General features: G+C 46.9%; 1 protein-coding gene across 1 annotated transcript; it reads right to left on the bottom strand.

The window, feature by feature from the left end:
- Positions 1-3,639: 3,639 nt before the first annotated feature.
- Positions 3,640-20,597, bottom strand: LOC144133136 (uncharacterized). The gene is made up of 6 exons (XM_077665997.1): positions 20,441-20,597; positions 11,125-11,284; positions 10,164-10,293; positions 8,892-9,037; positions 5,953-6,085; positions 3,640-4,000 (listed from the first exon to the last, which is right to left on the bottom strand). The coding sequence occupies exons 2-6, from the start codon at positions 11,180-11,182 to the stop codon at positions 3,727-3,729; spliced, it is 741 nt and encodes a 246-aa protein (XP_077522123.1). The 5' UTR covers positions 11,183-11,284; positions 20,441-20,597; the 3' UTR covers positions 3,640-3,726.
- Positions 20,598-22,030: the final 1,433 nt, after the last annotated feature.

Here is a 22,030-nt window from a genome sequence, read left to right as displayed (position 1 = left end):
TTGTGTGCCGCATCTCGGGACTAGTGGAAGCCTGAAGCCCTGTCCAGTGTACTACTACTATGTGTTTGAGACAGCGGCATGTATGCGGGCATGTTAAAGGATAATTTATGAAATTTTACGGGCTTTCATTTTGGTGTGACGCAAATATGGCAGTATTATTTTTATTACAGCATTCCCAAGCCATTGTTTCTCGATGCAACACCCTTAATGACTTTAGGGCAGACAACTTGTACATTACTTGAAATATGCAGACTTGATTGACATAGTACTAAAGGGATATTGCGGACAAATAGAAGTTGACTTGCATTGATAAGGTACCACATTCTGATCACACAGAGATCGATCTCACCGGAAACGGAGCTTTTGTTAGTTAGAAAACAAAGGAACATCTTATGAGGGTTGCCACCGCTGGCCGATTTTGCAAGTGAACTGAGCGTGTCAACACCATTTTTTGGGCATGGTTCCCAGAGGCTATGCTTCGCTGCTATCCACTTCATAACAGTGGAAACCTGCCATTTTCAGCATGCAGGTCATAAGTTTGAATTGAGGGGCAGGAATATTTTATGAGCGTTAGCTCTTACTCATCACGTTTCGAGATTCTGTGGGGTCTGCTACCATCCGGTGTTCACAGCACTATCTGTGGCAGTAACTAGAAAACAGCACATCTCGCAGTGAGACTTGTAGCGCCATCTACAATAGCATTGTAGAAACAACCACCTGCCGCGTGCCAGAGATGACGTCACGGTCCAATATGATGTATAGAGGCGGAACGAGTATGACATCAGGGGACGAAATGGCGGCATAGTTTTGGTTTCTCGAATCCAAGATGGCAGCCATTAAAATTGGTTGTGCCCTCCCATCCCAGTGAACAGTGAACGTGTGTGTTCTCATCAAGTGCGACTGTTGACGTGCGCTTACGCCCGTTACTTCAACGCCTTCCAGGCAGTGGCGGCTTTTTTTTCGCTGCAATTTTTTCGGCAATACATAAATGCATTTTTTTCGACTGGACAAACGTCAACATTGGCAGAAAGAGCCAAGGAATCAGTTTTTACTGAGAACAATGAGCAGGTGGAGTTCTACTCAGTAACCATTAAGTGCAGAGAAAAACTCTGCCTCTATCTCGTTCCTTCCCGGTAAGTGGTTACCCTGAAAGCTTGCTTTTTATGCACTTTTGTGTGGCAGAATCTGTGTGTGCACACGTGTAGAATGCATGTACTTTTTTTATTTTGCAATGGCATGCATCTATGGCATGCATGTATGCTTGAATGCACACAAGACATCTTCGCGCTGTGTTATGATGTCTAAATTGAGAGGGCAACCATGGTGGGTCACTAGTTACGGCGCTCGGCTGCTGACCCGAAAGACGCAGGTCCGAACCCAGCCGTGGCGGCCGAATTTCACTGGAGGCAAAATTCTAGAGGCCTATGTAATGTGCGTTGCCAGTGCACGTTAAAGAACCCCAGGTGGTAGAAATTTCCGGAGCCGTCCGCTACACCGCTTCTCATAGCCTCAGTCGCTTTGGGATGTCGAAGCCCCATGAACCAAAACCAACCATGATTTAGAGGATATCTTTTTGGTCTTCATAAGCATTGTATTGGTTCTGTGTATTTCAGAACCGTAAGGATTTTTTTTTTCAAGGAGACCCTCGGCACGTTTTGGAAAAAGGGTGCCGTGTGCATTGCAAGTTGAAGGACAGTGCTTCATGAGTGTTCCAGTGAGAATTTTTTTAATGCATTTTGTAGGGGTGGATTTATTGGGGATCAAAATTTACCCCTACTCCCTGTTTGCACGTTCTCTTTTACTCTTGTAATATGTTGCACACTCACTGCTAGGTGCCTTCCCACCAGCCTCACCCAAAGCATTATTGACCTAATCATGTAATTTGTTATTTTTCCTTATCTTGCAAAACAGCCACTTCTAGTCATGGCACATATGACTGGCTGGGCTGCCAACGCAGTGTAGGTGCACTTCGTTGACTGGTTATTTTAGATTTTGTTTTATTGTAGTTTCTGTAATTGTTAAATTTTGCTTCAAGTCATATTAAGAATAAAAAAAACTATACTCTAGCTTCTTATTCATTCACTATCATTCTAGCTCTTGAGATTGGCTGGCATAGAAGTTGGAGTGAATTGAAATGATGATGCAGTGCTATTTTTTTTTTGCCTCGTGATGGAAATAAAATCGAACATAATTTCTGCCGTTAGGCTTCTGAAGCCGAAGCAGCATGAGCGAAGAAATTTACAAATTATTTGCCAGGCGCCAGATGTAGACGAATTCCATTAGACTATCCATTTGTGCTAATGTCTTAAGCACCATTTCGAAAGAAGAAACTGGAGCCAAAGTTGTGTTATCTGTACTCGCTGCTTAAAAAGGGACCCTGAAATGATTTTGGTCCTCATATTTTAATACAAGTCTGTACAGGTGGTCTTTGTGAGTATACGAATTAAATTTAAAAGCTCTGATGAACTGTGTAGTGCACAAATAAAAAAGGTCGATTTGTGTAGTTAGGCCAAATGTGAACAAATAAAAAAATAGTGGTCAATTTACGTAGTTAGAGCAAATGTGAATTAGGTTTGCTAGCAGTTCAGTTTTAACTTCGGTTGCGGTGTTCAAATCCAGCGTGCGCAGATGGCAGTTGTTCGGGTAGCGATAATGGGTTGATGTCCATATATGCGGAATTGGTCGTTCTCTACTTTCATAGATTCCTGGGTGTCTTCCTACCTCTCCTGGTGCAGTGGTGCAGTGTTCAAGTAATGCACCACTGCCCTTCTATAGCAGGTGCTGTCATTGGTGGGACTTGGGTTACTTGGGTTGAATTATGATCCAGGTTGCCAGCAACTTCCAGCCTTCCACAAAACCAGCTTCAGACAGACAGAGAAAAACACAACGGATAAATGCGGGGAATGGCCACTGTGAGTACTAGGGCACTAGAATTGCTGCTCGCATTTGATTAGGGCTACACCTCACTGTCGTTCTTGGACACCGCTCCCCTCTAATGTGGAGTAGGGAATCGGGGTGAGCCTTTTCATTGGGTATGACCAATTGGCATGGGTGATCAGGGGCATAGCCCCAACCTGGTTTTCAAATTGTTTTTCTTGTGCATTGACTTGTAACAAGAGGGAAGACGAAAAGCATTGCTATTGACCGTTGATGTCTTCTTTTTAATGAAGTTCATAAACACTGAAGGCAATGATGGTTAAAAATGGTGCTCTCCTAGCTTGAAAATTTTTGTGGTGCAATGATGAGTGATGGAATACCAATCGCCTTTGCGCTTTTCTTACCCCCCCCCCCATATTAAATGTTTGTTTCATGGCCCCTATAATGTAGAGTGGATCTATGGACTGCACCCCAAATTTTATTTTTTTGCGCACAGGTGTTGAGCGAAAATCTCATAACTGCAGAAGGTACTCGCAACTCCCACCGTATCCTGCAAAGTGATGATATTGCCCGAGCGAGCCTAAACCACGAGGAATTACGTGGGCGGGCACTGGGCGCACCCCGGCAATATGCACCCCATGTGGTGACGCATTATACAGGTCCCCCTGGTAACAGGATGAGGCCATAGGGCGGGGTGTAGTAACAGGACAGTGCGTGTTGCGGGCCCCTTCAGACACCGGCACACGTTACCACAGCAGCGTATTAATTGGGAGCGGATCAGACAAAGTTTATTATATTTTAAGATTGAGTGTAAATGGTGCACTTCGCGTCACCGATCGTTGCAGTGTACTACTGAGTGGCGTCGTCCCGGCTTGCCGATCTGCGTATGACGTTTATGGTGTACTCGACGGCGTTGTCGATCTCGGGGGCTCCCTGGTCGAGCTGGGGCAGAGCGGGCAGGGCGGCGCAACTGGCCGAACCCCTGGTGTACGTGCCGCACACTAATTCCAGGGCGTCGCCGAAGATGTGCTCGATCCTATCCAGGAGGAACTGCCTGGCTGGCGACGAGCCCTCGCATCCAGATAAGGCCGCATTGATGCAGTCAATGGCCTGGCCGTGGAAGCTGCGCATGCGACAAACGGATTCACTTTATTCAAACTTATTCATATGACTTCGCAGCTGCCGCCATGTTGGAGATCGCAGGAGCACGCCGAAAACCTGCGCGTTTTAGAACGAAAATGCCATTTCACGATCAAAGCTGCAAAAGCCGATGAATCGTTGAAGCCGTGACCTTGACCTTGAATAAATAAATAATTTTGCCACGACTGGGGGTTTCGAACCAGCGGCGGCTTCAACAGATCAGCTTCGCTGGCCACTGCACGAGAGCACTATGCTATCGCCGAAGCCGATCACGCCTCGTGTTGAACTGCAAAACACTATCGCGCTGTGCATATTGCACGTCGTCGTCTTCATCAACTTCCATCTGCGGCGCGAACTGGTCAGGTAAGCTTAACCTCGATCAGAGCTTAACTTGAACTTAACCTGAGCCTTAACCAAGCTCGATCAGAGCTTAACTGACAACCCAGCGAAGCAAAACCATGAGCCAACAAGGCTAAACAAGTGCTTTCGCACGTCTACTCAGTTTAACTGCGGTAAAATCCTGCAATTTTTTTCTTGCCTGCTTACTGCTACGTGCTTCGGCCTGTTGCTGGAATATATGCCCGGTTCCCTGTCGGGGTGGACGGGACGTCACGTGTTAGCCAGGCGTCCGTGAATTGAAGAAAACTGGCAGTTTTTTTTTATTTCCCAAGCTGATGCAAAATGTTCTCAAAGGAAATCGCGGAATGGCCATTAAGGGACGCACGAGTATAGTCGAGCCCACTTTTAACGAACAATCGCAATTACGAACAATGATGCGACCGTCACGATTTGCATTACGGCTATTTCGCTGAATCTCGGGTAGAACGAACGTTCCGTTACAGCGAACACGCAGCGTTGACTAAATTTACGCGCAGGTCTTGAAAAAGGCACTGGTGATGCGTTGATAAGACCAAAAAATGCGCTAGCGCTACGGTTAGGGGTTTGCGCGATCACTGTGGCCCTCCTATTTGTGCTAGAAAATCACTTTAGCTCTTTAGAAAGAGATATTTAAGTTGAACATCGTTATACCGAAGTTAAAGCGATTGCTTCGTTATAGCCGCAGCTTTGTTGTAGCCCGTTTTGAGCGAGCTTCCAAGGCGAATCATCATTTCTTCGTTATGTTCATTATTTCGTTATACCGAGGTTAGACTGTGTCTGCTTTTGAATGGTGTACGATATGTTAATAGGAATTATTGTATTAGTGAAGTTAGCTAAAAAAGAAGTGGATAAAATCAAGACAATACTTTCGTTCAACTTGCCTGCTTGCGTGCAATCTTTTGGAAAAACTACTGCAGCAAAAAGAGCTATTTCTGCAGCGTTTAAATGAAACGGTAAAATTGGTACAATTTTTTTCTCCAGTAGATAGTTATTTAGAACTGGCGCCCTGAAAAAAGTTACTAATTAAGTCGTGACGTCGTTTACCGATGCGCCACGCGTGCAAGAAACTACACCGTGGGGCAGCACCAGTCGCGAGCTCTTATCAGCACAGTCGGCTTTCTTGTCTGTTTTACAGTTCAGAGCTTAATGTCCGGGGGGCCTCAGACCTTCCACCAGAATTCACAAGGGATCTGAGACCCCCCGCTCTAGAATGTAGGGGGCTGCATGAATCCGAAGCAGGTAACCGTTGTTTTGTGTTCTTGTCAGGGGTTATCGGAACATTTCCACGTTAGCAGTGCTCACGCTTCGTTTCACTGTGAGCTGTTTTACGTCGGATACAGTGGAGCACACTGCTAGAGCGTGGGGATCGCTTGTTTCAAGTCTGTGTCATAAATTGAGCGAGAAATAATTTTTAAAAATGATTTATCCCCTTTGTTCGATGTGTGAAACAGGGCAACAGCCGCAATCTCTCTTTTCATTTCCTTCTCTATCTTTGCTCGAATCACTCTAGAGGCCACCCTTCGGGAAGTCCGACTTTAGTCACTGGTTTCCACTCACCAGCAGGCATGGGGAACGGTTTGACTGGGAGGCGCCTTGTCCAGGCTCCTTTGGAGATTCACGTACAGGTTGCGAATGCAAGCGTTGATGGCTATTCCGGCCATGTTGGTGCACGGGGCGGACTCCAGGAACTCTATTCGACAGGAAGAGCACAAGAAGGAAGTACAGAGTGAGAGCGAATTATGATACCTCGAGAACTTGCCAATTCTGTTGGAGTTACAATAAGGCTGAGTGCGAAAAATACCCTTGTAACCAGTACACCTGGCTGCGGTTAGGTAGGTTCACGTGACGTCATGGGCGCCATTTTGGTGCCCAACGTCTAGCGGTGTAGGCCGGAGGAATGGGAGGAAAATCGGTTAGACACGCGCCATAGCCTTTCGCCGGGCTGTACGGACGCCAAAATGGCGGCCACTGTGGCGTGAGGGCATACTTCCTATATAATTCATATCGGGCATAGTGCACCTTGTAAGCCGAGCTCGGTAGTCCCGTGAATCCACAGCGCGTGATTAGTAGTCTTCGTCGACATTTTCTTATCTTATGCGGAAGCGCAGGTGTGCACACGGGAAGTTGGGGGAACGGAACCGAGTTGTGGCTAAAAGGAGTGGCTCGCCTGTAGCGTCATTTAATCATCGTCATCATCAACCTAAGTCGACTACAGGGCAAAGCCATCTCCCACCTAACTCTGTCTGGCGCCGACTACGGATATACCTTATCCTCGCTAACATTTTAATCTCATCCGCCCACCTAACTTTCTGCCACCTCTGCTCCGCTTGCTATCTCTCGGGACCTAGTCAGTTATCCTTAACGAGCATCGGTTACCTTGCCTTCTCATTACATGCCCTGTCCATGTCCATCTCTTTATGATTTCGACTAGGATGTCGAACTGGCCTTTGTTCCCTGAGCCACTTTGCTGTCTTCCTGTCTTAACATTACACCTATCATTTCCTTTCCATAGCTGGCTGCGTTGTCCTTAAGTCCAACCCTTTTCATTAGCCTCCGCATTTCTGCCCCATAGGTGATTGGCGGCAAAATGCATATGTTAGGTATACCTTCCCCATGGGGGGTATTGGGCTATTCGTGGCTTGAGAGTGCCTGCCAAATTCACTCCACCCGATTGTTATTCTTCTACTTAATTCACTTTCGTGGTCCGGATCTGCGGTTTCTATCTGGCCTAATTAGGTGCATTTTTTATGATATTTCTGTAGGCTCAAATTTTACAAAAATTTATGTATTTATTAATCGCTCCCAATGCTTCGCTGCCTATCGTAAATTGCTGTTCTCTTCCGAGACTAGAAAAAAAAAATGGCTTTGGTTTAGCTCTGGTTAAACCTGGAGTGACGCGATTGCTACTTCTGGCTCAGTGGAACTCGCTCAGTCGAATTGCAAAGTCAGTCTTTCGCTGCTCCGTTTCGCTGGGCGTTCCTTCTTCATCTTCGTCTCATTTAACACGGCGCATGCGCGCAGCGCCATCGGCAGCATCAGCTGCTCCCCACCACGTGACCAACGGCCGCACCACGTGACCAACGGCGCCACCACGGAGCTCTAGGCCTAGGTGTGCCACGCTGAAGGGTCGAAAAGGTGGCGTAGTGCAGCTATCACTACAATATACACCGCCCTACTTTACCTGTCTAGTTCCTCGATCATGCTTTGCAATTCGTTCCCTTAGTTACTGAGCAAGGCGATGTCATCAGCAAACCGTGTATTGCGATGGTATTTATTCTACACGAAACACTACAGAGGCAGTCCGAACAGCCTCTACATGGACATGGCTCAACACAACCTGCCAGCCGATTATACCGCTGTCGCCGCCTACAAGGTTGGCAACATCGGTGCAGCAGCCACCCACCACGCCAAAAACACTACGGATGCTGAGGGCACAGACATCGCCTTGGTGCTCATACACGCTGCACAAGATCTCAACATCATTGACATCTGCACCGACTCCCAAGCTGCGTACCCTCAGTATCAGCAAAACATCACACCAACCGCCGGTCGCATTCTCGCATCAGGACGCACGCTTACCCTAGAGAAAATCCTCAATTGGGTTCCTGAGTACGCCACGATCACCAGTAATTAGCGCGTTCATGCGCTGGCCCGATAACCATCCCTCTGGTCTGAGAAGAACCAGCGCAAAAAAGACAACGGACAACAAAGAAGGAGGACGACACGGACATCAGCGCCTCTGTCCGTGTCGTCCTGCTTCTTTCTTGTCCGTTGTCCTTTTTTTTTGCGCTAGTTATTCTGAGATTATTGCTTTACAACCAGCCCAACAATAAGTTTTGCGGAAATCCCTCTGGGCCCCGGGAGATCGGACACCAAAAGCCAGGCAGGAAATCCTCCCGGCCTCTACTTACATACCACCGAATCGTCACTCATTGCAAAAACAACCGCCTCGCCCTCCGACCACCCCACCATACACTAGATTCAAGATATATTGTGGCTGGCGGCAATTGCAGACAAACTGCTACACTCACCCAACCGCCTTCATTGCTAATAATTGTTTTTTTGGGGAAAGAAAATGGCGCAGTATCTGTCTCATATATCGGCGGACACCTGAACCGCGCCGTAAGGGAATGGATAAAGGAGGGAGTGATAGAAGAAAGGAAGGAAGAGGTGCAACCCTGGTTTGATCCTCCCACTCTGCTCAACACGTGGGGCGGCCAAGGCCACCCTCATATATACCTGCGCCAATGCCCCTAACCCACGGCAGTACCCCTACATACACAACCCACGCCCCTCCTCACGGGAGGCCGCTCAGCGAGTTAGTCAATCAGCTGACCAAACATGGCTAGTGGTCAGAGGTCTCCGTGAAACCCAGACCCATGGACTCTTGGACAAGTAGGAGCCCACCCTCGAGGACCTCCTTCAATTTTTAGTTCAAGATAAGGCTGTTACCACCACCACCCATTCCAACAACCAGGAGTTCAAGGGGTTCTCACGTTTCTCAAGATTGTTGCCCACGGTGCATATGGCCTCAAAGTCTTCCTCCGCGGCTTTAATGGCCACCAGGCAGGCTCCACGCGTCGTGCCATCCAGGCAGTCGTCGATATACTTCAGCGTGCACGCGATCTGCGTCGTGTAATTGCTGGAACGACGGAGGTGACCAATGTGGAAATGATGCGTGTGTACAGCCTAGATAAAAATTATCACCACTTGGTCTGCTTCTTAGCTTTAAAGCGGAGCCCTAATAGCGCCAATTAAGACCATCATCACCAGCCTAGCTACGTCCATGCTCAGCAGGACAAATACTTCTCCACCCTTATACCCACAAACGTCCTAATCTCATCCATTCACCTGACTGTCTGCCGCCCTCTGCTACGCTTGCCTTCTCTCGGAGTCCACTCCGTTGCCATATAGGTTATCCTTACTTCGAATTACACGTTCTGCTCATGCTCAACTCTTCTCGATTTCGACTATAAATATCATTAACCCACTCTGCTCGCTTCTGCCCTCTTCAGGTTTCTCCTAAAGACCAAAACGTCTAAAATGCGTGGACGCTGCACGGCTAAAAATCAGACCACAAGACCTGACGACCCTTATTAAGGGTGCACATCTCATTGCATGCACAAATTTGTTGAACGTAGCTTAGTAAACTGTATCCACTCTGGCTTTGCGGCTGAAAGCGTGCAACCCAGCGACCATTAACAAGTTTAATATGCAGACAACGCTGGAGACGGGGCGCTCCACCTGTTTCTTTTTTGCGAAATCTTTAATTAGTACCGTCTCTCCAATACTGCACACCTCTTCGCATGAAAACAAAATTTTTCCTTCTTAGATCGCTGTAACGGGGTAACCGATGCAACAAAATACTGTAGATTCCTTTAGCATAGAGCGTACTACTGTAACTCCACTTTCCGTCTACCGCGGCCAGCCACTACGCCCTCAAAGTGATTTGCGCATGCGTAGTAGCGGCTCGCGGTACGCGCTATGCTAAAGGTATCTATTGTGGTAACGTTACACTAGGGCGGGAGTCTACGCCAACGATGGCGACGTGATTTCGCAGAAACGCGCCATATACAGCTGGCGCTATAAAAAGAAAAACTACTATTCCTAACCAAAAAGACACCGCTAAGCGAGTGTACGAGTGCTGCAGGCGGTGGCAGTCCAAAAGTTGAAGACTCAAGCTTACTTAAACGACACAGCTGGTTGTTGATCTACATCGGCGTCAAAACGAAATTATGATCGGAAGGTAGGAGTCCTATTATACTGACTTGCAAGCCTCTTGAAGTTTCAGCTCCGTGTCCGGCATGCTGGTGGTGTTGCCGAAGAGCACAAAGTCGGTACCGCAGGCACGGAGTCTCTCTATGGTGCAGTTCTCATATTCCTGCGCGAGACACAGAACTGTCGCGAGAGACGGGCACATTAGACACATTAACGCACCGTAATGTACAACTTTCTCACTACACGTGGCAGCAAGTTTCTTCTCACTTACTCTCTCGCACTCCTGTATTTTTTTTTATTTGCTTCCATGCGAGCACAGGCAGGGTGGTAAAGCGCATAAAATAAGAATATATGATAGCCTTCCGCGGCACCATCACGGTATCGCCACGTATGCTTGCATCGAAACTGAAAGAATTGCGGCTGGCAGCCGTTGGGTTAACGCCGCTTGATAGTCTACCGCTTAATGCGGACTGCGCGTGCGGCGTGATAGCTTAAAAACATCGATATCTTTAGAGCATGCGATTCAAAACGGTATAAGAATGGCGGCTACTGACACCATTTTTGCAACGTTTTCAAAATCGCGCTTGTGAAAGAAATACAAACACACTCTCTTTAACCCAAGTTTCATCTCTTGTTGAAGCAATAATTTGTTTGTTTTGCATATGTTCTTGCGTTTACATTGCGTTAAGATGACACCATAGACAGTCAGCACAACGTCTCCTACGCGGTTTGTTCTCTTGCGGAATGAGAGTGCCTCCATTCCTTCTGTCGCAGTCCACGGTGGAAACTTCGCCGTTATCGGCGAAGTATTTAAGACTGAAATTTAAGACTGACAGTATTTAAGACTGAAATTTTCGACCATTTTTCCATACAAATAAGCGCAGTGTTTGTGAGCCAAAATGGCGCCTCCAGGTCAAAGAACGACATCACTACCATGGAAAGCGGCACTGACATCGAGGCAAGAAACAGGTGGCGCCATCTACACACCGTATGAGTAGATGCTAAGCTTACCGGGAGCGTAAATGAGTAGCCCCGCCGCTAGGAGGCGAAGAGAGCGACCGGAGTGCATCCTGGGTGCTTTACGGAAGTCTTCGAGGAGAAATGAAGATTTGTTTTTGTTGAAGGAATGGTCGGCTGCCTGCTCGCACTGCCCGCTCCGCTGACTTTGACCCTGAGGCGAACAAGCATACGGCGCCACGCGCACGTGCTTCAGCCATTGCGCGAAACGCGTACACCGAGGTGCGTTTGCTTCCCAGAGAATCACTCTGGTGAGACGATCCAGACGTAATAAAACAGGCAGTAGGAGTTCACGAAGCAACGTGAAAACCAATAGGAAGCAAATAGAGTTTCAGTTGGTCCCCAAGTATTCCGTTAACGGTTTTGTGATTTTAAACGCTGTTTCTTTTGTTTGATTGAGAAGTTGAGTAGACTGATTGAGGTATGAACAACACTGTTGGCCAAAAATCATATACTGCTGGGGACTTCAGAACAATGTCGAACAACTGGCGTTCTTCAACACGCACCAAAGTTTAAATACTTGCTTTTCGCGTTTATTGAAATGCAGCCGCTCGGGCGGCGATTGAATGTGTTACCATGGGGGCGAGGCATCCGAACATTATAGCAACTAGGTCACTGCGTGGAGGCGTGTGTTGAGGTCGTACGCACAGACTAAGCGTTTTTTGAGACAGGAAAAATAATACGCATAAAGGTAGACAAAGGCAAGTAAGAGACGCAGGACAAGTGCTACTTCATCTAACTTTATTCGCTGCCAAGCCAGCAAACGTAAAGACAATCCAAGACATGCGCAGACAACAAGATCACGATGCATCAACCAAACCGTTCAAGATATGACGTCTCAGTTTTGAAAAGGCGGACCGAAGTATCGCTCACACAATCTTTTCCCCTCTTTTTTTATGTGGAACGCTTCCAAAACCTTTTTTCCGTCTCAAACAATATGCACCATCTAGCCCAAATTGACTTCTTTTAGACTAAGCGTTAATAAAAAGCTCAGCGATAAAGAGTCGACTAAACGCGAAATGCTCACGGGATGCCTCAAGAGCGTTCCAACCAAGGTCCGTATTCTGTAAGGACCCAGTTTCCATCTCGGATCCATTGTGTCCTCTGGTGTTGGCCATTGTTGCTCGGCCACACAGCCCCGGCTTTCAAGCGCCAGTGGTGAGCAACCCGACTATTTTCTTATTGGTGACTTGACCTTAGCATTCGCTGCATATTGCAGCCTTTGCCATATTGCACCTATTGGCCCCTTACTGCTATCGCTTGATGCTGAGGTCACGCTAACGTCACATGACGCCAAATGAAAAGGATAATGGATTGTTCTAGAATACGGCCCCGAGTTCTTGTGTTCTGTCGGCCAGATGCGGTCCGCCACAGCTTACCAGGTAATAAAGCAAAGAACGCCGTGACTTTGGTAATAAACTGAACCTCCGAACACTCGGCTCCAAGACCGGTGCTAGGTCAACAACCAGTCAGACCTCACCTGCATTCATTAAAGTCTCTCCTTTCTCCTCTCCTTGAAATCGTTTAAAAACTGCGACCTTTTCTGATTCTCTCTTTTCAAATTGGCCATAAAGTTTTATAATTAATTTCTGGATATTATGCTCAAAATTACCGCCTCCATACTAATTTACACTTTGTCTATGGTGTGCTTTTCTTTTTTTCAGCTCCTGAGGGCCTTTTGAGTTTGCGTTGTCAATAAGGTTTCCTCGTGGCTGTACAGGCTGCAGCTGGTGAGTACGCGCTGCCTGTTATATTAAATTTACAGCTTCGCTTCTGGGTGAGAGAGGTAGGAAGAGGGAAGGCAAGGAGGCTAGAAGGGTGTTCCGGTTGGCTAACCTGCAGTGGAGGAGAGGGGATGTAAATGGAAAACCAGGGAGAGGGGTGAGGTAAAAAACAAGGGCGTCAGGTGAGGACGTACAGTCTGCGTCACCCTTTCGTAGAGCGCTCGGGAGGTGCACTTCCGTGCAAACAAATCGAGATCTTGTCGCAGCCGATAGTTTCCAGAGGCAACACTTGCGCGGAAGAAGTGCCAAATAGACCGCAAAGAAAGTAGACACGAGCATTTTTCCAAAAATCAGGGGCTGCCCTGCAATTTCAGTTTTTGTTACCAGGTGAGCACTGCTCGAGCGCTTTGCACAAGGGTGACGGGGACTGTACATACTGCGTGCTGTAAAGTGACAATCCATCGAGCAACGGCGACGCCTTCAGGATTGGAAAGAGTACTGTGCAAGCACTTCAGAGCTGACGATCGATATTGCCACTGTCCAGGGATACTTAGTTCGCGAATGACCGCGACCCTCTTCAACTGGATGAAACCGTGTCTTACCTCGGACAAGCTTGATTACCAGGTCGCCCTGTTAGGGCGTACTTAGAGATGACTAGGGGAATGGCTATCCGAAAGAGACCGTCCGCAAGATCGCCAAGGACGGAAACATCTCTGGCAGAAAACGACGAGAGGTTAGAAAGCATCGTGTCGGGGATATGCGTTTCGATTAAAAGATTAAGTGGGGCTTTGGAGCATGTTTTTCGAAAACATGACGTACTACGTGTTGCACACGTGCCTGCAATTCAATGACTGACGGAGGTGATAACCGACGAGGAACTCCACCTCCTCCCTGGTGTCATGTTTTCGGGGGGCTTTCTATAAAATTCCGCGCGCCGATTGTGAAGTGGTCTGCACTAGGGAGGCGGGCAAAATCTCCAGACGATTAAGGCAGCACCAGGTGCGGTTTGAGGAAAGCACACACATGTTGCCGACAGCTGCTATCTTAGGGCACGCGGGGGCAACCGGACCCGAAGGAGATTGGAAAGATACTTAGATAATGGCAACAGACCGAAACGCGTCAGCGCGCTTTCGTCTTGAGTGCACCGTCTTGTAGAGAACATTCCACTCGCTAAGGCGAACTGACGGTAACCTTAAGCAGGCCTATAGACCTGTTATTACGCGAAATGCCAAGAAAATCATTGAGGTGGGCTAGTTGATATGGATTCATAATAAAAACGGCGCAAAAGACGACAGACCAGAGAAAGGAGAACACAGGACAGCGTTTGTCCTTTGTTCTTTCTCTGGTCCGTCGTGTTTTGCGCTGTTTTTAGCATGAAATTCCAGGAGCTGCATATTACTCGCCTTATTCGAGAATGCTTCCCTAAATGTTTGCTTCGGCTTTTATCGGTTGCCTTATTGCTGTGATTCACCCGTTCTCAACTAAAACGGCTACTAGCTACCTCAATTTAAAAAAAAAAGTAATTTGGTATTTAACCTCATGTTACACCGAGCATTTGGTAACTGGTGACCTTTAGCAATTTACAAATCAAATTTAAGAGTTATACAGCATAATTCTGAAAAGTAGTTATCGTATCTGCGGCTAGGTCTGGCTCCTCGTCTAGGCTTCAAGTCATTCTAATCAGTAAGCCGAAAAACGCATGCTTGCACACTGATATGCCGATAACCTTGATTTGGTGGGCAGGGGGTTTGCCTCTACTCGCCATTAACTTCTCATAACAGCGCGACTGGCAGCAAAACGCAGGGGGGAGAAAACTAAGGAGAGGTTGACAGGTTAACTATATTCTACTCCTATTTTACGCACTATTTATAATTAATTATGTATATGTAATTATGTATATAATCCGTGGTGTTCCTTGGTTTCATTAACAAAGTAAACATGAGGGCTAGTTGGTATGAATCGAACATAATGGGACTAGTGAACAGACGAGATCACCAGAAGTACACAGGAGAGCGCTGCTCTGCGTATTCCTTCTTCTGGCGATCCCGTCTGTTCGCTGGTCCCAATATATGTTGGTTTCATTGTTGTGAAAAGTGCTGTCTCCTTATGATGACACTCATTGAATGCGTTCAGCGTGCGTGGCGATTGTGCGGGGTTTTGATAAACGTCGGGACCGTAGCGGTGGCCTGGTAGTTTCAGCATCCATCTCGCATGCGGGAGGTGCGGCGTTCGATCCCCAGTGCTGCCAGATACTATACCCGTGATACAGTGGGTACAAACTTGCTCCTGGCCTGGTGCTCGGCTTATTTGGGTGAATTCCTTGAAAAATGGGTCCTTTGACCTCACCTTCTGAAGACGAAAACAACATAGCGGTCTTTGACCACAGATGCCCTTGCGCCAAACTTCATCATCATAATCTTCGCTAAGGTTTCAAACGTGGATGTTATTTGAGTGTTATCTGGATGTTATTCATGCCCTATAGCTGATATGATGAGGTGCAAATGGGTACGGGAAGGGCATGTAAGGCGAATGAAAAAAAAAAACTGAAGTAATGGTCTCTTAGGGTGGCGGTGTGGCTTCCGAGAGAACCGAAGCGTGACAGGTTCGCAATAAATAATTTCTTTTTACGACGATACCTCAAGACACATGCGCATTCCTTTGCACGAAGAAAAAAACAACTGTTTTGCATAGTGAACCGGAGAAGAAATCGGCAAGGCGGAGACAACAACAACTACACTTGTGAACAAAATTAATGTTCACTCGTGTTCAACGTATGAGGGTAAGCATACCTTGTTCTATTTCTGCCAAATACTGAGGCAGTGCCCTAACGGGCCAATGTTGAGTTTTGTGCAAAGTTGGTGTGATGGCGCATAAGCTAACCCTAACTCTTGCGCTTGTACATTTCTGAAGCTATCCTCCCCGAAATGTTCTTCGTGCCGGAGCGCCAAAATACCGGACTGTACGAAATGAAGGAGCATAGAAAAATATGTGGTGACCGGTCTGCGCTGACGTGCACGTGTGCGTCTTTGTCTCCTTCCCAGCGGGACGTCCTCTCCCGTGAAGTGCGGACGCGTGCAGGCCATATCATGTGCGTGCCTCTTCTCCCACCTACGAGTGCGATCACCGCCGCTACCGATACAGAGGTAGGAAACTTCCACAGGACACCACTGTCCAGCTAATCCAGACGTCAGCGCCAATTCTTCCCATAGCGGCCGGAATAAAGAAACTGGAGCGTCGTATCGTTGTCATAGCAACGGCATCCAGCAAAAAAAAAGAAACCATGCACGAGTACGATTCAGACCACCGCCAGCGAAAACAGAGCAACTTCGTTTTCCGGTTCCTCAGCAAACTCGGTCATCTCAACTGTCTCTGGCGCTGCTTCTATGCACAAGAACTTTTAATTTTTAGCCGTCAGTTGTCCTTCAGTCACCAGGGTGTGCTGGAGTATTTCAAACCGAAACTAGCTGTAGTTTCCTACCACCGACCGCTATGTCACGTTCTGAGCTACTGGCAGTTGTCAGCGTAAAAGAGCGCTGGCGTGTTGCAGTATTCCGGCAAGACCGTTTTCATTAACTAAGCCGTTCCACTGAGCGTCACTGCGGCACACGACATAACACTAAGATACAGGGGTGGTTTGATAAGTCAGGCAAAGTTGTATTAGATGGCGGTAGAGTTAGTGTGGTATGGCTAGGAAATGCCATATCATATCAAGAAATTCCCGACATGCAGTACTTTATGAACTCTATTTTTTTCGTATAAGTAACGTAAGATTTCAATATAACAATCAACATAGCCATAGTTATGCCCTCTGCAGGCTTGCATTCTTTGCTGTTAACGTTTCTGCTATCGTCAAAAACGTCTCCCATTGGTTTTCTGTGGCAGTCTTTACTGTTCGATGCGAGTAATGGAAAAAACTTAAAAAAAGGACTTTGCCACGTATCGGGACCATTGACCATTATATTCAATATATACATTACATTCATTACTTTGGAGTATTCCACAGTTGCCTTAAAATTAAAATTAATGCACAAGAACCCTAGAGTTGTTCTATGAATTGGGGCCAACTATCCATGACAATTAAGCTCTGTGCTCAACTGCGAGATACATTTGAAGCGAGAATGCCAGCACTTGCCACGAAAATACAGATAGGCATGCTTTGGTGAGTGATGAGACGTTTCTACCCTAAGGAACTAGATTGCCACGCTGATCAAAGCGTGTAGAGTTTGACGAAGTTCAGGGCGTCTCTGCCTCAGCGCTGAAGATCGTCTATTTTTGGGTGAACAAATTCAGACGTAGACGAACATGCCGTCAAGACGGCCCACTCTGGACATCGTCGAAAGAATCGATAGCATTTGTGAGGGACTGCCAAATAAAAGTGCCCGAGAGGGCCGGTACTGTGAACTTCTGCAATGAAGAAATGCGTGAAATCCTGTATGATAAACTGCGCACTTGTGTGTGCGATGGGTGCCCCAGTTGTTGGTAGTAAATTAGCAGCGCACGAAAAAGGACGTCATCCTGCAGTGTTTCGCGATGCTTAATTGCAACGATCAGAAACCGTGGGGTAAATACATCCTCTTGCAGTGCCTCCGCGGTGTCATAGTGGTTATGGCGCTCGGCTCCTTACCTTAAATACGCGGGTTCGATCTGTGCCGCGGCGGTCGAATTTCGATGGAGGTGAAATTCTAGAGGCCCGTGTACTGTGCGATATCTGTGCACGTTAGAGAACCCCAAGTGGTCGAAATTTCGGGAGCCCTTCACTACGGCGCCCTCATAGCCTGAGTCGCTTTGGGACGTTAAACCCTCATAAACCATGAAACATCCTCTTGTAGTAGCTGCACCCAATGCAGAAGACAATTACGGTGTAATCGTTACAGAGAAACCAAATACAGTCAGGCCTGTTTAATATGCACACTAAATTCCTACGGGAAATTGCCCGTAAAGCGGGTCGTCAGTAACAAAAAATAGGTTTGGTTTATGGGTGTTTAACGTCCCAAACCGACTCAGGCTACGAGGGATGCGTTAGTGGAGGGCTCCGAACAATTTCAATCAACTGGGATTCTTTAATGTGCACTGACATCGCACAGTACATGGGCCTCTAGGATTTCGCCTTTATCGAAGTCCGACCGCCGCGGCCGGGACGCAACAAAGAATAGGGAAGACAAAAATAGATTCAGAAAAAAAGCTGTTTTTGGCCAAGGTCTGCTTCTGTTCATATTGGTGCACAGTAAAGTGGTAACCAAAAAAATTATTGGGAGCTCAAAGTGTGTTGTTCTGGCCACTATTATCTTGATATAATGCAGTGCATATTGGGGCGCCTAGTAGTCCATGAGACGCGTGATGCTGTTTTATGGCGTGATGACGCATCTCCTATATATACTACCACGAACTCATATACCACGAACGGCTAGAACACATCTTTGCTAAGTCAACTGAAAGCTGCCGAAGGCGGCTTTCAACGTAACATAAGCTAAAGAGAGAGTTTCCTTCTCAGTTATTTTCTCAATGCGACGAATGGTAAGGCACGTCGACCTGCACCACCATAACCCTGGGTTAGCATGAAACCACAAAGTAGTGGCATAATTCTGGCACCTGACCTTTCGTGCTTCCTTTCCTTGGTGTCCAGTGCTCAAAACAGGGACAAGAAAACACCTGGTTGGGGATTCCCAGATTTTGTTGTAATAACTGCCGATATTAACGCGGCAAGAATATATGGACCCCAATAGCTCCGTGCATTTACTCCGTGCACTCCGTGCAAAATACTTTGAACAAATTTGGTCCCCAGAAAAACTGTCCATAAATATAATCGTCAATGTGAACTGGGCACGGCTGCGCCTATAAGTATATTCTGAAACTGGGGAGCGCTATAATCAAGACGAGCGCTATAATCAAGTGGCAAAAAAGTATGGAGTTCCCGTTGTACTTTCCGCGCCTCAGAAACTCAGAAGCATGTGTGCAAAAATCAATTCCGGCCAAGAAGAAGAGCACGACGCATGGTCTTGTGGCGTGAGGCACAGGAACTCGTTTGTGGCATGTGTTGAGGGCGTGGTGTATACAATACCGCTGTCTTGCAGCAGGGCCTATGTCGGCCAGACAGGAAGGTGCTTAAATGAGAGGTTGCGGGAGCACAATTACAACAACTCTCTGGTCAGTGCCCCTGGCAACCTCGCAGCAAACTGCGCTGAGCACAAGTGCGAACCTCTACTGGATAGAACGACGGTTCTTCTTAAATCAAAGGACAAGACCACAAGGGAATTGTGGGAAGCATTTTGCATGGCTTCGGAAAACGAAGGTGCTGGGTTCGTTAGCGACCCGTCTGTTGTTATAACAAAAAAAAAAGAAAAATTGCTTTTAGCCGGTCATTTGTGAATTACATGACTTGCGAGGATAGCTTATATCTCGCATAGTGTAGGTGATTGTTTTGATATCTTGGCTGGCTCTAACGCTTTTTTGTTTGTGTGTCCCATGATTAGATTTGTGTGTCCCATGATAAGATGCGCAAAATATGCGCAATGTCGAAAATAAACTTAGTTGAAAGTTTGCGCTCGTGTCTTGTGGTGTTCTTATGGGGTGTTGTCTCCTTGTCTTGATTATAGCGTTCCCCAGTTTCAGTATGTACAACCAACTAGCCCCCTACAAAGCTTTACATAAGTATATTCAATGTAAAAAAAGTGACAGCCACTGGTTTTTGGGACTCCCTTAAACTCATCCTTTCCGACAGCTTCCAGAAGTGAAAAACAATAACGGCAGCTTCTTACGCACACCATTAATGGAATGTTTGAAAGAACAGCTGAAGAAAGAAATGGACAAGACTAGACCACAAGAAAATAGAGTCTCACCAAGACGACAAGACGTCCGACAAATTGGCCACCACAATGACAAAAATACACCAATCGGGGTTCGAACAGGATTTCCAAACAAGCGTTCCAACCCCGTCTGTTTTCTCTATTTATAATAATAATAATAATAATAATAATAATAATAATACTTGGTTTTGGGGGGAAAGGAAATGGCGCAGTATCTGTCTCATATATCGTTGGACACCTGAACCGCGCCGTAAGGGAAGGGTAAAGGAGGAAGTGAAAGAAGAAAGGAAGAGAGAGGTGCCGTAGTGGAGGGCTCCGGAATAATTTCGACCACCTGGGGATCTATAACGTGCACTGACATCGCACAGCACACGGGCGCCTTAGCGTTTTTCCTCCATAAAAACGCAGCCGCCACGGTTGGGTTTGAACCCGGGAACTCCGGATCAGTAGTCGAGCGCCCTAACCACTGAGCCATCGCGGCGGGGCTGTCTATTTGGTCGCTTCTAATATATTCTCGCTAATAACGTGAAAGTCTGCCTCCATGCGAAGACATCCTCGTCCAGTGAAGGTTTGACCTCCATCACCGATGCGCATTTCTTTGTATAATGCCTACCCTTCTCAATGGACTGAAAGAATTGAAGCGCGGTGTACCAAGTTTGCAGCCTTACGAGGAGATCATTTTAAGAAACAACAATTATTTTCGTCAGAAAAGTGCGGTTACTTCCATTTCTACCAGACGTATTATAGCCCTTCTGGGAAAAGAGTATTGCTTGATCCACTCACCGTCACCGTTCCGCAAGGGTCCTGTTCGTCCAGCTAGTCTCGCGTGCAGCTTTTACGCGATGACTAAGATTTGTGCCCCCTGGAGGGAGCGTCTTGAGCGGGGACACATTTATGAAAGAGTAAAAATAAATAAAATAACATAACAAAGAAGCTACGCAGGTCATCTTATCGGAGTCTCAAGTCGAACCGGCATGTCTCTAGCACGGAGCACCACTTGCGAAACAAGCACTCGACCGACGAGCGCGGCTTCAATTTCGGCGTTAGGTGATACGACGCTTCAGCAAAATAAAAAAAAGCCTACGCCAGCTAGAACATGAGACGGGAAACTTCTAGGAGAGGACGATGTGTGACGAACTTCAGCTGTTGATGAATAGCGGCATTTCTTGACCGGCGGCTCTGAGTCTATATAGGCAAGGTTTTGACCGACCCGTTATCGTGGCAGAAGGCAAACACTTGAGACACCCTGCTAGCGCTGTCAGCAGTGTACCTTCCTCTGGTCAACCAAGACGTCTTCGAGCACATAATCTTATCTATGGATAGGCTGTTGACCGCTTATTCAACATGCGGTGACGTAACGGGCACTGTCAGGTTATCAGTGGGAGAAACACAGGGTTGTGGAAACGTTTCTGGTCGACCCAAAAAGGCCGGCGCCAATGACATGTGTGCGAGCACAATATGTATGCACGTACGCGTGCATGTTTGCAAGGATATTGGGTGAGAGAACTGGGCACTACGAAAAAATAAGCATACCGTTCCTTCACAGAAGGTGTTCCAGGTAAACTGCACATGATCCTGTAAAGCCATAAGACGCAGCGCTAAAAACATGACACAAAAAAAGACACATAGCAATGACGAGAACTATTATTCTTGCGGTAGTACTGTCTATGCGTCTTTTTTTGTGTCTTGCCTTTAGAGCAATTCCTTATGGCTTTACAAGGTGACAACCAACTAGCCCGACAACAACTCTTGCTGACACATGATGATAACACACATGCTGACGCACATGTTGACGCACATGATCCAAACACGAAATCGGGGTCTGTTAAGATCACCAGAGGCTACCTTTCGTTCCTACAATCGTAAGCTACACGAGCAGCTTCAACTCCAGCTTAAAGCATTTAGTTTTATCACAGAGACTACGGTTAGGATAAGTGCTATATCCCAATAACTCATCTTCACTGACGAAACGCGGACCACAATGTAGGATGATAACATTACTCACTCGTGTTAATTACTAGTCGAAGTGACCACACGGCGTCCGTTTCACATGGAGACAGGCCGCCTGCGACTTCGGTTATGCAGCAAGTGCGGTTAACTAAATGCTCTCACGCCTTGTGGTGATGCAAATTCTCCAATGTTCGGAGGCAGAGAAATTGCGCGCGAAACCTCTTGGGCCTAGTGAACGGACAGAGGCTGTTTTGCCTGCTTGATTACTCTATCATAAACGAATGAAACGCTTTTACAGCCCCTCTTTGAAAGCATTGTGACCGCAGAAGTAGTAGTACAAAAAAAAAAAGGAAACAGATTGTATAGGATGTCCAATATACTTAATAGTGGTTGCTGGGTTTATAGCGTTTCGCTCGTTTATGA

Source organism: Amblyomma americanum, chromosome 5 (assembly GCF_052857255.1).
Source record: "Amblyomma americanum isolate KBUSLIRL-KWMA chromosome 5, ASM5285725v1, whole genome shotgun sequence".
NCBI lineage: Eukaryota > Metazoa > Arthropoda > Arachnida > Ixodida > Ixodidae > Amblyomma > Amblyomma americanum.
The sequence above is the reverse complement of the archived record's forward strand: the minus strand, read 5'-3'. Positions and strand labels throughout refer to the sequence as shown.

What these genes read in the sequence shown, in the direction of transcription:
- LOC144133136 (XM_077665997.1), bottom strand. Translation starts at nt 11,182, where the DNA reads ATGCACTCCGGTCGCTCTCTTCGCCTCCTAGCGGCGGGGCTACTCATT. An exon ending in GCTACTCATTTACGCTCCCG is followed by an intron (nt 10,294 to 11,124) that starts GTAAGCTTAGCA and finishes CTCTCGCGACAG; the next exon opens with TTCTGTGTCTCGCGCAGGAA. An exon ending in ACCGTTCCCCATGCCTGCTG is followed by an intron (nt 4,001 to 5,952) that starts GTGAGTGGAAAC and finishes TCGCATGCGCAG; the next exon opens with CTTCCACGGCCAGGCCATTG.